The 14,407-nt window shown below is 42.0% G+C and overlaps 1 protein-coding gene across 9 annotated transcripts in view; it reads right to left on the bottom strand.

The window, feature by feature from the left end:
• RBBP8 (RB binding protein 8, endonuclease) overlaps nucleotides 1-14,407 on the bottom strand; it is a 127,085-nt gene that overhangs the window by 44,474 nt on the left and 68,204 nt on the right. For all 9 annotated transcript variants that reach the window (XM_073631466.1, XM_073631465.1, XM_073631467.1 and 6 more), the window contains 2 exons: nucleotides 9,946-10,047; nucleotides 4,194-4,282 (listed from right to left, as the gene is read on the bottom strand). In XM_073631466.1, coding sequence (XP_073487567.1) covers nucleotides 4,194-4,282; nucleotides 9,946-10,047 — 191 coding nt within the window. The remainder of the gene's footprint in view (nucleotides 1-4,193; nucleotides 4,283-9,945; nucleotides 10,048-14,407) is intronic.

The raw sequence follows: 14,407 nt of genomic DNA, 5'->3' as shown, positions 1-14,407 counted from the left end.
TTCTCCTGGCTTGTATCTATAATCAGACCTAAATACTCCAGTCTTCTTACTGGTTTTAGGAAAGACTTTTCTAAGTTGAGGATCCAACCCAGGTGTTCTAGATACCTGACCGTGGTCCTCAAGTTTCCATTCAAAGAGGCTACCGACCGGTCTATCAAGAGCAGGTCGTCTAGGTATGCTATGACAGCTATACCCTGAGCCCTTAATCTGGCCAGAGGAGGAGCCAAGATCTTTGTGAACACTCGAGGTGCAGTGGCTATCCCGAAAGGCAGAGCCACAAACTGGAAATGGCGCCCTCCTACCTCGAAGCGCAGAAACTTCTGATGAGCAGGAAAAATGGGCACATGCAGATATGCATCTCTGATGTCTATTGATGCCAGAAATTCTCCTCCCTGCAGGGTGGGAACTACTGTTCGAATTGATTCCATGCGGAAGGATTGAATCCTTAGGAATCGGTTCAGATCCCTTAAGTCCAAAATGGGCCTGACATCCCCATTTGGCTTTTGGACCGTAAAAAGGTTGGAATAGAAGCCCAATCCCTGGTCCTTTGCGGGAACTATCATAATGACCTCCTGCGACAAAAGTCGCTCTAACGCTAGAAGGAGCGACTGCTTCTTCTCTGGGTCTCTGGGAACATTTGATCTGAGGAACCGAGGAGAAGGGAATTCCTGAAACTCCAGCTTGTACCCTAAGGTTACCGTGGAGATTACCCATCTGTCCTGGAAGTCCTCGTGCCAGAGCTCTGAGAACTGTCGCAGTCTTTCCCCCACTCGAGTGAGCGGGGGCGCCCCCTCATGCAGAGGTCTTAGTGTTTTGCCTAGTAGGCTTCTTTCCCCAGGACTTCTTTTGTCCCTGGGGTTGACTCTTGTCTCTGGACCCCGATGGAGGTGGCCGTCAAGACTGCCTGGAGGCTGAAGCCCCCGGCGCTGGGGAAAGAGTCCGTTTGAAAGAGGGACGCTTACTCTTCTTCTTGACAGGTAAGAGAGTGCTTTTCCCACAAGAGATTCTCTTGATATAGTTATCCAAGTCCTCTCCAAACAACCTTGCACCACGAAATGGAAACCCAGCCAGTAGCTTCTTACATGGTGCTTCGGCTGACCAATCTTTCAACCATAGGATTCTACGTATATGCAACAACCCCAGTGAAAGACGGGAGGTTTGCACGATAGAATCTCTAATGGCGTCAACCACAAAGCATAAGGCCACTGGAAGGTTAGCAAACCCCTGGGCCTGCTGTTCAGGTAATACTTTGATGACCTGCTTAACATGGTCTCTTAAGTATTGACAGACTCCAATCGCTGCTACTGCAGGTTGGGCCACTGATCCTGCTAAGGAGAAAACATCCTTCAATAGGGATTCCATCCTTTTTTCTACAGGATCCCTGAGCATCTGAGCATTGTCTACAGGACAAGTCAGACTATTATTTACGGAGGAAATGGCGGCATCAATAGCCGGTATTCCCCACATTTTAATAAACTTTTCTTCCATCGGATAAAGTGTTGAAAACTTTCTCGGCGGAAAAAAACATTTGTCTGGGTGAACCAACTCAGAATAAATGAGCTTTTCAAGTAAAGTATGAACAGGAAAAGCATGTGCTGCTTGGAAAGGTTTCAGTGACCCCAAAGCAGAAGAGGATTCTTTAGCAGTTTCAGGTATGGGCAACTTAAATGTGGCGGACCAATCCAGTGAGGATCTGCACTAAGACTTTCTCCTCTTGAGAAGTCGCAGAGGGTCCCTCTCCACCTGATTCCCCCGAAGAGGAATCATCCGTCCCATCCCGATCCTCTGAAAGGGATTCATCTCCTTTATCCCAGAGCTCCTCTGTCTGAGGGTCTTGGGGAACAGAGGAAAGCCTAGTGCGTTTTCTTCCACTGAGTGAAGACGTAATCACGGCCATTAATCTTTCCTCTAGACCATTAATGGTTGAGGAAAAAACCTCTTGTGTAATATATACAGGGGCTGAAGTGCCAGAGGCAGGTGTAGCCCCTGACCCCGATGGCTCTCCCCGGCTAGCCGTCCCTGACCCATCTTTAGGGGGGGAGGATGCTGCCGACAGGGGGCCCTCAGAACCTGAACGAGATCCCCTAGTGTCTCTGGTTCCTGGGGTGCTTGAACCTCTTCTACTCATAGTGCAAAGCAACAAGGTGTGAGGTATACAAATGAACACTGCCCGCTGAGCGATTTAGTCTGGCTAAAAGCCTTACTACCCAATGCTCAGTCTGGTGTTACTTCAGTAAATGCTGCCTAGGAGAATGCCTGTGTCCCACCTTACATGCGACCGTCAGCTCTGTGTCTCTCAGAAGGCTGAGTGCACCTGTACAGAGTGCCTTTAATAGGCTGCAGCTGGCCTGAGTGGGAGTCTAAGCACTCTGTGCTGACGTCCCGCCCCCTCCTCTACCGCCCCCCCCCTCGAGTTTTGAAAAAAACGAGCGCTTCCCGCACTGCCGACTCTCCTGTCATGCTTCTGGAGAAAGGCTGGGGATGGGGGGGGGGAAGGAGGGAGGCTGGTAACAAGATCTGCCTGAACGGCTATCTTCAGAGATGGTGGCCATTAGGCCGCAGAGCCCGGGTGGTATAACCACTTTCTAGACCCCTGTGGCCCCTCTCTAGCCTGGGGGGGAACATTCAAACATGAGAAATCCCCCCTTCCACCTTACCTGTTTGCAGCCTGCTTGAGACGCTGGGACATAAACAGCGATTACAACACCTGAGACAGACAGTCAGCATGTGCAGGTTTGTGCTCTTGGCAGCCCCCGGTGGTCACAATAGGCATAGCATGCATTTACCTTAAAGGAGAAAAGCCACTAGAACTCAAAAATTCTGTGGAATCTCCTCTTACCTTATCCAGCTGCAGGGTGCTGTTTACACAGACCCAATCTTCACCTCTCACGGTGGGCTCCGTTTGAAAAAACCGTCAGAGACTGGGGCCCCCTACGAATAGGGGGATCCAACAGTTCTGGGACCGTAAAGCACCTCGCCAGAAATTAGGAAGTTTAAAGCCATTTTCTGATCTGCGGGGTCCAGCTCTCTAAAAAGAGAAGCATTACGGGTAAAACCTCGTTTCTTCGGACACGAGGCCCGGGTACCATTCAATTCGGCCATGAAAAAACACTTTGAATGGATCCGGTTCGCCTGGCTTGCCCCAGTATAGGATCTTAGGATATTCCCTTTGGAGCTCAGCACAGGACATCTTTACACGTCCATCACCTAAGACACTGGCGTAAAAACTGAGGTATCCCTGCAAGGGGGAGGGATTATATAGGGGGTTGAACTTCCTGATAGGGTGTGCCAGTGTCCAATCACCAGTGATACCTATATAACCCATCAGTAATTACTGTGGCTCTGTGTCCCGTGATGTTCGAGAAAGAAAAAGTGGTTAATCATAGTTCATTCATGATTTAGCAAGAGGGGCGGGGCAATTACTTTTTCACATAGGGCCAGGCAGGTTTGGTCAGCTTTTTTCCCTTAATAAATGAAATCATTTAAAAAATGTATTTTGTATTTACTCTGGTTATTTTTGTGAATTAAAATTTGTTTGTCAATCCGAGTTTAAGTGTGACAAAAAAGAGCAAATACCTTTTCACTTTTGTGTAGTTCTGGCCATAAGTGCATGCCTGCTAAAATACGTGCATGTGTAAAGCTCACCATACGCTTTACAATTTGACTGTATAATCCTTGTAAAATCTCCTTTAGATTTAACATAGTCATGTAATATAAGGACCTTCCTGAACTATTCGTTTAGTATGTATCCAATCAAGCAGGTCCCTGCACTACAGTCAGATTGTAACATGCTTGGTAATTCCTTAGAACTATCACCGTTTCGTATATGCAGCACTTAATCCCATTGTGATCCATGGTTGCATTATGCTGCGGCCGGAGGGCTGTTTAGGAGTCATTTTGTAGGCACATTATTAGTAAATTAGAGATTTTCAAAAGAAATCTCACACACGTTTTTTAGGTTTCACTGGAGCATAACCTATACATTCATACCTTTGTTGATGCATCCAGTGCTCAGCTTTAAAATAAAACTATTCAAATCAGAAGGGGGTTTCCAGCATAAGTATGCTAAATAAAGAACAGCAGGTTCCATCTAAAATATTTCCAGTATGCCTGTACTGGAGATAGCCTTAAGCAATGCCAGTAAATGACATTGTGGCTGCAGAAATAAGATAATTATTCAGTTATTCACTTACAGATTCCTCGAGACCAATTGTTTCGGCAACAACAGCTGCCAAGTTGAAGAGTGGTTTCTCTGATGTAAAATCGGCAACTTCATGTTTGGCTGTTTAAAATAAAACCATACTGAAAATTAGCAAGAATGTTTGCTCTGTTAGCTCAATAGGTTTAACAAAGTTAAGAAATGTTATCATATATGTGTGTGGTTATTTCAATTATAAGATTATTATCTTATTATAAGATACATAGTACAATGAGTGAAAGTGAATAAATATTATCCAAAAGACCGTGTACCACAAATAATTCTTCATGTCTAAACCAGTCTATAAACGATGTTTTGCGATTCAAATTAAAGTGATTTTCTATTTATTAAACAGTGTCGATCTATTTTGTGCAAAAACAAAAAGTCCATACATCCTCAAAAAGGTCCCAGATATGGACAGTTTTTAAATTATAGTGCCTCCTTTGTATTCCTTCACAAATATTTATGGTACACTGTTTTTTGGATAATCTATTTTGTGTGTGGCACTTTTTTTTCCTATATAAAAAAGAAAAAAAAAAAAAAAAAAAAAAGACGGTATTTTCTACTTTCAGTTATAAAACACACAATAAGATCAAACTTTCTTCATAAATTTAGGCCAAAATACAATGGTTTGTGTTAAAGTTATAGTTTCTCAGCGCATAATGAAGGCATTCCAGGACTTTTATGCTGAGTTATATAAGGCAGAGATAAATTCTAACCCCACTAAAATAGACGAGTTCCTAGACAAATTACATCTTCCAACACTGACGACTACTCATAAAGCAGAAATGGATGCTCCCATATCCATTGAGGAGGTGTCAGAAGTTATAAAAGCCTTAAAGGGTGGTACAGCGCCAGGGCCTGATGGCTTCTCTTCCCCTTATTATAAAACTTTTTCTGATCTTCTAAACCCCTAAACTCACTAGATTTTTCAACTCCATGACTAAGGGCACTTGGATAGGTAATCAACTCAATATGGCGTATATATCTGTAATCCCAAAACCAGATAAAGACACCAGCCAAATAGAGAACTATAGACCTATCTCTCTAATAATGACCTTAAAATATTGACCAAAATATTAGCAAACCGATTGGCATCATTTATAGGACTATATATTGATAAAGATCAGATGGGGTTTATCCCTGGTAGACAGGGTCCTGATCAAGTGCGAAGGGCGGTTGATCTTACATCAATAATGCAATCGGAATGGGAGGGAGGTCATAAACAAGAAGGAATGCTATTATCGTTGGACCTTCAGAAGGCCTTCGATTCAGTTTCATGGACATATCTCTTTGCAGTCCTTAGAAGATGGGGATTTGGTCCAAATATTTTAGGAATCTTGGAAGCCTTATATTCAACACCAGTAGCCAGAGTCAGACTTCAGGGACTGTTCTCTAACCCAATTAAGATTGGCAGGGGCACGCGTCAGGGCTGCCCCCTCTCGCCCCTGATATTCGCTATGATTGAATCCTTGGCGATAGCCATTCGTAGTAATCCAAATATCAGGGGGATTCAGTGTGGCTGAAATAATCATAAATGCGCACTGTTCGCTTATGATCTTCTGCTATTTTTATCCTCCCGAAATTCCTCCTTACCCGAGATATGTTCATTGCTCAATGAATTTGCGTCAATTTCAGGAGTGAATATGTCTAAATCTCAGGCTCTCAATGTGTCCCTCCCAAGCTCTATGATCTCCCAATTACAGGAAACATAGAATCTAGCTGGAGTAATTCATCAATTAAATATTTGGGACTTAATATAACTCCCAAGATTGAAAATCTGTACCAAGCAAATTACCCCCCAATGTATCGAAAACTGGAAGAATTGGGAGTCACACAATATTGCCTGGATTGGTAGAATTGATTCGGTCAAGATGACCTTATTGCCTAGACTTTTGTATTTGTTTCGATCCCTTCCTATCCCGATTAGAAGGGACCATCTAAAAACATTTCAAGGTAAACTTAATAAATTTATATGGAACAAGAAAGGTTCACGTTTATCAAACCATAACTTATTTAATCTCCCTAAGCAAGATGGGTTGGATCTTCCAAACCTCCTATGGTACTATCAAGCAGCAATTGTCCGTTATATACCTTAAAACTGAGCGACCAGATTGGATATAAATAGAAAGCCAAGCAGCTCCTACATTCCCCATGGAATATTTATTATGGTGTCCTCCCAGGAACAGACCTCCAATCCTGTCACCAACCCTTTCACAATCCCTTACTTTGTGGTATTCCCTTAGGAAGCTTCCTTCCCTGGTTTCGGAAATACAACCATTAGCTCATCTGTTCCAAAATCCTCTATTTCGACATGGCATTGATGTTGAGACCTTCAAGTGGTGGAGGGACAAGGGAATGGTCAATTTTTTTCTTGCACGGGCCCACTACCCCTTAAACATTTCATAGATGAACTAGATCTTCCCTCTACAGAAAAGTCTAGATTTTACCAGATCTCAAGCTTTGTTCACTCTTTATGGAAAACTAAACCTAATCCTCTAAGATTTACGGCATATGAAGGTTGGTGTGCACAAGCCATGGAGCGGAAGGGGAGGATTTCTGTGATCTATGCTTCACTTGCTTCTAATTCTGTAAAATTACCATACATGTTGGCCTGGGAGAAAGACCTTCAGACTGAATGGGATCTGGAAGACTGGTATGACAACTATTCTCCCTCGATTAAAGGTTTATACAATACTTCACTCATCAAAGCTAATATAAAAATAATACAAATTTTAAATATTCACGAGATGGTACTTGGTTCCCACAAGATTGACAGCAATGTTCCCTTCCACTTCACCTTTATGCTTTAGAGGCTGTCAGGGAATGGGTTCTATGATTCACATATGGTGGGAATGTCCCAGAATCCGAGGATTTTGGAATAGGGTCTTCCACATCATACGAAAGATTACAGGTTGTGCTATCTCTCAAACACCAGCGATTGCCTTGCTGAATGGATTCTTGCCGCATGCCCCTAAAATCACCTGTAAATTGATTCTGTTTATATTGACAGGAGCCAAATTGACTATTGCCAAAGCATGGAAGAAGTCTTCGGTATCTCTATTGGCCATGAAAAGAAAGAATTCATGGATAATGGAACTAGAAAAAATGGTCAGTTCCTTATTGGACAAGACCACACAATTTGAAGCCACTTGGGAACCCTGGGCTCGGTTTATGGGAATTTCTCTGATACCGGACATAGGTAGCAACAGGAATCGCTAATTTTTTACTTTCACATCGGACAGACAGGCATTCTATACTCTTTTTCTGTACTATTCCTTTATCTTTTTTTCTTCTCCCCTAGTCTTTACCCTTTAAAATATATTCTTTTTCTGTTTTAGGAACAGTATAATTTTTCCTTAAAGTTACAGTTAAATTCTCAGGTTTATATATATACTAATTTTTCATACTAGGGTCAGGATGTTAGACTTTGATCTAGTATAATGGGAACATTATATTGTACCCCTGTTAAATTCCGTAATAATCTTTGAGCTGGATATCACAGGCTGTCAATAATATCTCCTCTCTTCTCTCAAATAGAAGTTTATAAGAGAAAAAATGGATAATAAGAGGGAGAATCCTCACCCCTCCTTGGACACAGTGTAATCCCTTTTGGGATGTCGAAGTAAGGCTTTAGCATATCTTAAAATACGCAGGTGTACGATTTGAAATTGAATGGATATAGTCAAAGTCAAGAGTTTATATTATATTATTTTATATTTTATTTCTCTATATTGTTAGTTCTGTTTACCACAGTAATAAGATAACCAATAGACTGTGATCACATATTTTGAATTCACTGTGAATTATATTGTAATGATTTTTTCATGATGATTATACTGTAATAATTTTTCAATGATGATAATAAAAAACTTGAATGATAAAGTTATAGTTTCTACAAACTATGGTATATATATATATATATATATATATATATATATATATATATATATATATATATATATATATATATATATATATATATATATATAAAAATTGATCAATCCTGATGTACTGGCAGCCTATCTAATTTCCTTAGACCTAGGGGTGCACTGAATGTTTTTTTTGGTGCCGAAACCGATACCGAAAATGAAAAATACACTAGGCCGAAAACCGAAACCGATATTGAAAATGACCGTTTTTAAAAAAATATTTTTATACAGGAGATGGTCAGAGACTGCAGATGTGGTACAGGAGATGGTCAGAGACTGCAGACGTGGTACAGGCGATGGTCAGAGCCTGCAGACACACTACAGGCGATGGTCAGAGACTGCAGACACACTACAGGAGATGGTCAGAGACTGCAGACGTGGTACAGGAGATGGTAAGAGACTGCAGACGTGGTACAGGAGATGGTAAGAGACTGCAGACGTGGTACAGGAGATGGTCAGAGACTGCAGACGTGGTACAGGAGATGGTCAGAGACTGCAGACATAGTACAGGAGATGGTCAGAGACTGCAGACACACTACAGGAGATGGTCAGAGACTGCAGACGTGGTACAGGAGATGGTCAGAGACTGCAGATGTGGTACAGGAGATGGTAAGAGACTGCAGACGTGGTACAGGAGATGGTAAGAGACTGCAGACGTGGTACAGGAGATGGTCAGAGACTGCAGACGTGGTACAGGAGATGGTAAGAGACTGCAGACGTGGTACAGGAGATGGTCAGAGACGGCAGACGTGGTACAGGAGATGGTCAGAGACGGCAGACGTGGTACAGGAGATGGTCAGAGACGGCAGACACACTACAGGAGATGGTCAGAGACTGCAGACGTGGTACAGGAGATGGTCAGAGACTGCAGACGTGGTACAGGAGATGGTAAGAGACTGCAGACGTGGTACAGGAGATGGTAAGAGACTGCAGACGTGGTACAGGAGATGGTAAGAGACTGCAGACGTGGTACAGGAGATGGTCAGAGACTGCAGACGTGGTACAGGAGATGGTCAGAGACTGCAGACACACTACAGGAGATGGTCAGAGACTGCAGACGTGGTACAGGAGATGGTCAGAGACTGCAGACATAGTACAGGAGATGGTCAGAGACTGCAGACGTGGTACAGGAGATGGTCAGAGACTGCAGACGTGGTACAGGAGATGGTCAGAGACTGCAGACGTGGTACAGGAGATGGTCAGAGACTGCAGACGTGGTACAGGAGATGGTCAGAGACTGGGGACGTGGTACAGATCAATGCAGCCTCACCAGGTTCTTTTGAATGCAGCCTGCCTGTGCCTCACCAGTACCCAGCAGCCTACCAGTGCCCATCATGCAGTGTGCCTTAGTATGTCAGACAGGATCAGGACAGGGCAGTGTTAGCAAGGAAAAGCCAAGAACAGTGCTCTATCTATGGAGGAAAGCTGTCAGCACACCGCATTAAGGAGCAGCTTGTCGGTATGATCAGCGGGAGGAGCATTATCAGTGTGCAGCACCGCAGGGGTTAAGAGTGCAGGACTTGTTGTTTGACATGCTGTTAGAAACAGTAAGCCCGCTCAGGTGAAGTAAGCACATACAAGCACTGAGTGTTATATATTTAAAAAAAAAAAAAAAAAAAAAAAAGAAAAAAAGATTTATTGGACACACTTAAGGGACTTTATTTAGCAAATTTGCTATTCTGATGTTCACAGCACTACTTTTTTTTTTTCATTTTGAAAAGGTACACTAACTCTCCGAAAGGCTAAGATAACCGTAAAAAGTTTTAAAGACCTTTACATGACACACTGAAATTTGATATGCTGTTGCATACTTACAGGGAACTGGAGACACTTTTAATGCACAGGTATCAGCAACCAAGACAGTCTCTGCTTGCCTGTTATTTACTTGTGTGGAGGTAAATATCCTTGCTGTAGAACCTGCATAAAAAGAACAGGGCACAGAAAGGTTTTTTCTATATGCAGTGTTGCATTTACTGATAACATTTAAGGCTAGAAAATGAACTGGCATACAATATTATAAGGCATTAATGATCTCTGCACAGCTATGGTAGCTTTAGCACTTTCACAAATACCTTTTCAGCTATAAAGGGAGCATTGTTGGCGAGTAGTTGTTCCTCTGGACACCAGGGGGTAGCAAAGCAGATCAAGTGTATTCAGAACAAACAAAAGAAAATGTAAAGACACTAAAGCACAACTCCAGCCAAAAGTAAAATATATAGCTGAAATACAAACATGAGAATTACTACATAACTGAACTAAAGGCTGCTTTTTAAAGCGGGGTCCACCTAAACCGCCAAAAAAAAAAAAAATATTAACCACTTCAGCCCCGGAAGGATTTACCCCCTTCCTGACCAGAGCACTTTTTACAATTTGGCACTGCGTCGCTTTAACTGCTAATTGCGCGGTCATGCAATGCTGTACCCAAACGAAATTTGCGTCCTTTTCTTCCCACAAATAGAGCTTTCTTTTGATGGTATTTGATCACCTCTGCCGTTTTTTTTTTATGCGCTATACACGGAAAAAGACCGAAAATTTTGAAAAAAATTGATATTTTCTACTTTTTGTTCTAAAAAAAATCCAATAAACTCAATTTTAGTCATACATTTAGGCCAAAATGTATTCGGCCACATGTCTTTGGTAAAAAAAATGTCAATAAGTGTATATTTATTGGTTTGCGCAAAAGTTATAGCGCCTACAAACTAGGGTACATTTTCTGGAATTTACACAGCCTTTAATTTATGACTGCCTATGTCGTTTCTTGAGGTGCTAAAATGGAAGGGCAGTACAAAACCCCCACAAATGACCCCATTTTGGAAAGTAGACACCCCAAGGAAATTGCTGAGAGGCATGTTGAGCCCATTGAATATTAATTTTTTTTGTCCCAAGTGATTGAATAATGACAAAAAAAAAAAATTACAAAAAGTTGTCACTAAATGATATATTGCTCACACAGGCCATGGGCATATGTGGAATTGCACCCCAAAATACATTTAGCTGCTTCTCCTGAGTATGTGGATACCACATGTGTGGGACTTTTTGGGAGCCTAACCGCGTACGGGGCCCCGAAAACCAATCACTGCCTTCAGGATTTCTAAGGGCGTACATTTTTTGATTTTACTCCTCACTACCTATCACAGTTTTGAATGCCATAAAATGCCCAGATGGCATAAACCCCCCCCAAATGACCCCATTTTGGAAAGTAGACACCCCAAGCTATTTGCTTTGAGGCATGTTGAGTCCATAGAATGTTTTATATTTTGACACAAGTTGCGGGAAAGTGACACATTTTTTTTTTTTTGCACAAAGTTGTCACTTAATGATATATTGCTCACACAGGCCATGGGCATATTTGGAATTGCACCCCAAAATACATTTAGCTGCTTCTCCTGAGTATGGGGATACCACATGTGTGGGACTTTTTAGGAGCCTAGCCGCGTACGGGGCCCCGAAAACCAATCACCGCCTTCAGGATTTCTAAGGGCGTGAATTTTTGATTTCACTCTTCACTGCCTATCACAGTTTCGGAGGCCATGGAATGCCCAGGTGGCACAACCCCCCCCCCCAAATGACCCCATTTTGGAAAGTAGACACCCCAAGCTATTTGCTGAGAGGCATGGTGAGTATTTTGCAGCTCTCATTTGTTTTTGAAAATAAAGAAAGACAAGAAAAAACTTTTTTTTTTTTCTTTTTTCAATTTTTAAAACTTTGTGACAAAAAGTGAGGTCTGCAAAATACTCGCTATACCTCTCAGCAAATAGCTTGGGGTGTCTACTTTCCAAAATGGGGTCATTTGGGGGTTTTTTTGCCACCTGGGCATTCCATGGCCTCCGAAACTGTGATAGGCAGTGAAGAGTGAAATCAAAAATTTACGCCCTTAGAAAGCCTGAAGGCGGTGCTTGGTTTTCGGGGTCCCGTGCGCGGCTAGGCTCCCAAAAAGTCCCATGTGGTATCCCCGTACTCAGGAGAAGCAACAGAATGTATTTTGGGGTGTAATTTTACATATTCCCATGGCATGTTTGAGCAATATATCATTTAGTGACAACTTTGTGCAAAAAACAAAAAAAAAAAAAAAAAAAAAAAAAAAAAATATTGTCTCTTTCCCGCAACTTGTGTCACAATATAAAATATTCCATGGACTCGACATGCCTCTCAGCAAATAGCTTGGAGTGTCTACTTTCCAAAATGGGGTCATTTGGGGGGGTTTTGAACTGTCCTGGCATTTTATGCACAACATTTAGAAGCTTATGTCACACATAACCCACTCTTCTAACCACTTGAATACAAAGCCCTTTCTGACACTTTTTGATTACATGAAATAATAATTTTTTTTTGCAAGAAAATTACTTTGAACCCCCACACATTATATATTTTTTTAAAGCAAATGCCCTACAGATTAAAATGGTGGGTGTTTCATTTTTTTTTTTTCACACAGTATTTGCGCAGCGATTTTTCAAACGCATTTTTTGGGGAAAAAACACACTTTTTTAAATTTTAATGCACTAAAACACACTATATTGCCCAAATGTTTGATGAAATAAAAAAGATGATCTTAGGCCGAGTACATGGATACCAAACATGACATGCTTTAAAATTGCGCACAAACGTGCAGTGGCGACAAACTAAATACATTTTTAAAAGCCTTTAAAAGCCTTTACAGGTTACCACTTTAGATTTACAGAGGAGGTCTACTGCTAAAATTACTGCCCTCGATCTGACCTTCGCGGTGATACCTCACATGCATGGTGCAATTGCTGTTTACATTTGACGCCAGACCGACGCTTGCGTTCGCCTTAGCGCGAAAGCAGGGGGGACAGAGGTGCTTTTTTTTTTTTTTCTTTATTATTTTTTTGCTTTTTTATCTTATTTTTAAACTGTTCCTTTCATATTTTTTTTTTTTAAATCATTTTTATTGTTATCTCAGGGAATGTAAATATCCCCTATCATAGCAATAGGTGGTGACAGGTACTCTTTTTTGAAAAAAATGGGGTCTATTAGACCCTAGATCTCTCCTCTGCCCTCAAAGCATCTGACCACACCAAGATCGGTGTGATAAAATGCTTTCCCAATTTCCCAATGGCGCTGTTTACATCCGGCAAAATCTAAGTCATAAAATGCTCGTAGCTTCCGGTTTCTTAGGCCATAGAGATGTTTGGAGCCACTCTGGTCTCTGATCAGCTCTATGGTCAGCTGGCTGAATCACCGGCTGCATTCTCAGGTTCCCTGTTGAGACAGGAGAGCCAGAGAAAAACACGGAAGACGGTGGGGGGGGGGGGCATTCCCTCCCACTGCTTGTAAAAGCAGTCTAGAGGCTAATTAGCCACTAGGATTGCTTTTATATGAAAGCCGACCGCTGGCTGAAAAGAATGATACCAAGATGATACCTAAACCTGCAGGCATCATTCTGGTATAACCACTCAAAGTCGTGAATGGCGTACCTGAAGACAAAAAAATGGTTAACAATAAAGCACAGTAAACGGTAAAGTATAAAAAATTGCAGACCTGAAAAACAAACATGATAAAACATAATAACAATAAAACATTGCAGAATAGAATACAGTAAAAAAAGAGCAGAACAATAGAGAGAGAATAGAGAGAACAATAAAACGACAACTAATTTTTTTTCTTTTATATTTTTGTATGTGTTTTTTTTTTTTGTTTTTGTTTTTTTTACACTTTTTTTTGTAACTAACTTTTATAACTGTAACCGGTTCCAGGTTCGGGTCTCTCAAAATGCGATGGCATCTTGGGAGACGCTGTGAAAGTTTGCCTAGCCTGTGCAATGCTGTACCCTACGCTAATACTCAACTAGTGAATGGTAGCATTCAAAACATTCACCAATGCAAAGACCAGGATTGTCAGGACAGGAGGGACAATAATAACGGGTGTCACGCCTATATCCTCGCTTGCTGCAGACACAACATCTTTTTGGAGGGTTCGTTGGGTAGGGGTACTCGGGAGGACATAAAGAAAATGCCTCTCATGCAGCCGACTGCATTTGGTTGGGGATGTGAATGGGGGAAGTACGGGCGCTGCAGAAGTGGTGGGTTCCCAATTAGGATTGGCGAATGCAGCAGGAAGGGCATTATGGGCACGACGGGCCTGTGTTCGTCTTTTTGGTGGCAGCGGGACACTACTTGTGCTTGCCACCTCACCAGCTTGAACTGCATTTATGGGACTCGCCACGTCACCAAGTGTTACTGCAGTGCTGGTTTGACTATGACCGGTGTGTACTAGGCCACTGGTGCTTGCCAGTTCACCAAAACGCTACCAAAAAAAC

The sequence above is a fragment of the Aquarana catesbeiana genome, linkage group LG05 (assembly GCF_042186555.1).
Source record: "Aquarana catesbeiana isolate 2022-GZ linkage group LG05, ASM4218655v1, whole genome shotgun sequence".
Classification (NCBI taxonomy): Eukaryota; Metazoa; Chordata; class Amphibia; order Anura; family Ranidae; genus Aquarana; species Aquarana catesbeiana.
Note: the sequence above shows the minus strand (reverse complement) of the source record. Positions and strands in the feature narration are given on the sequence as shown.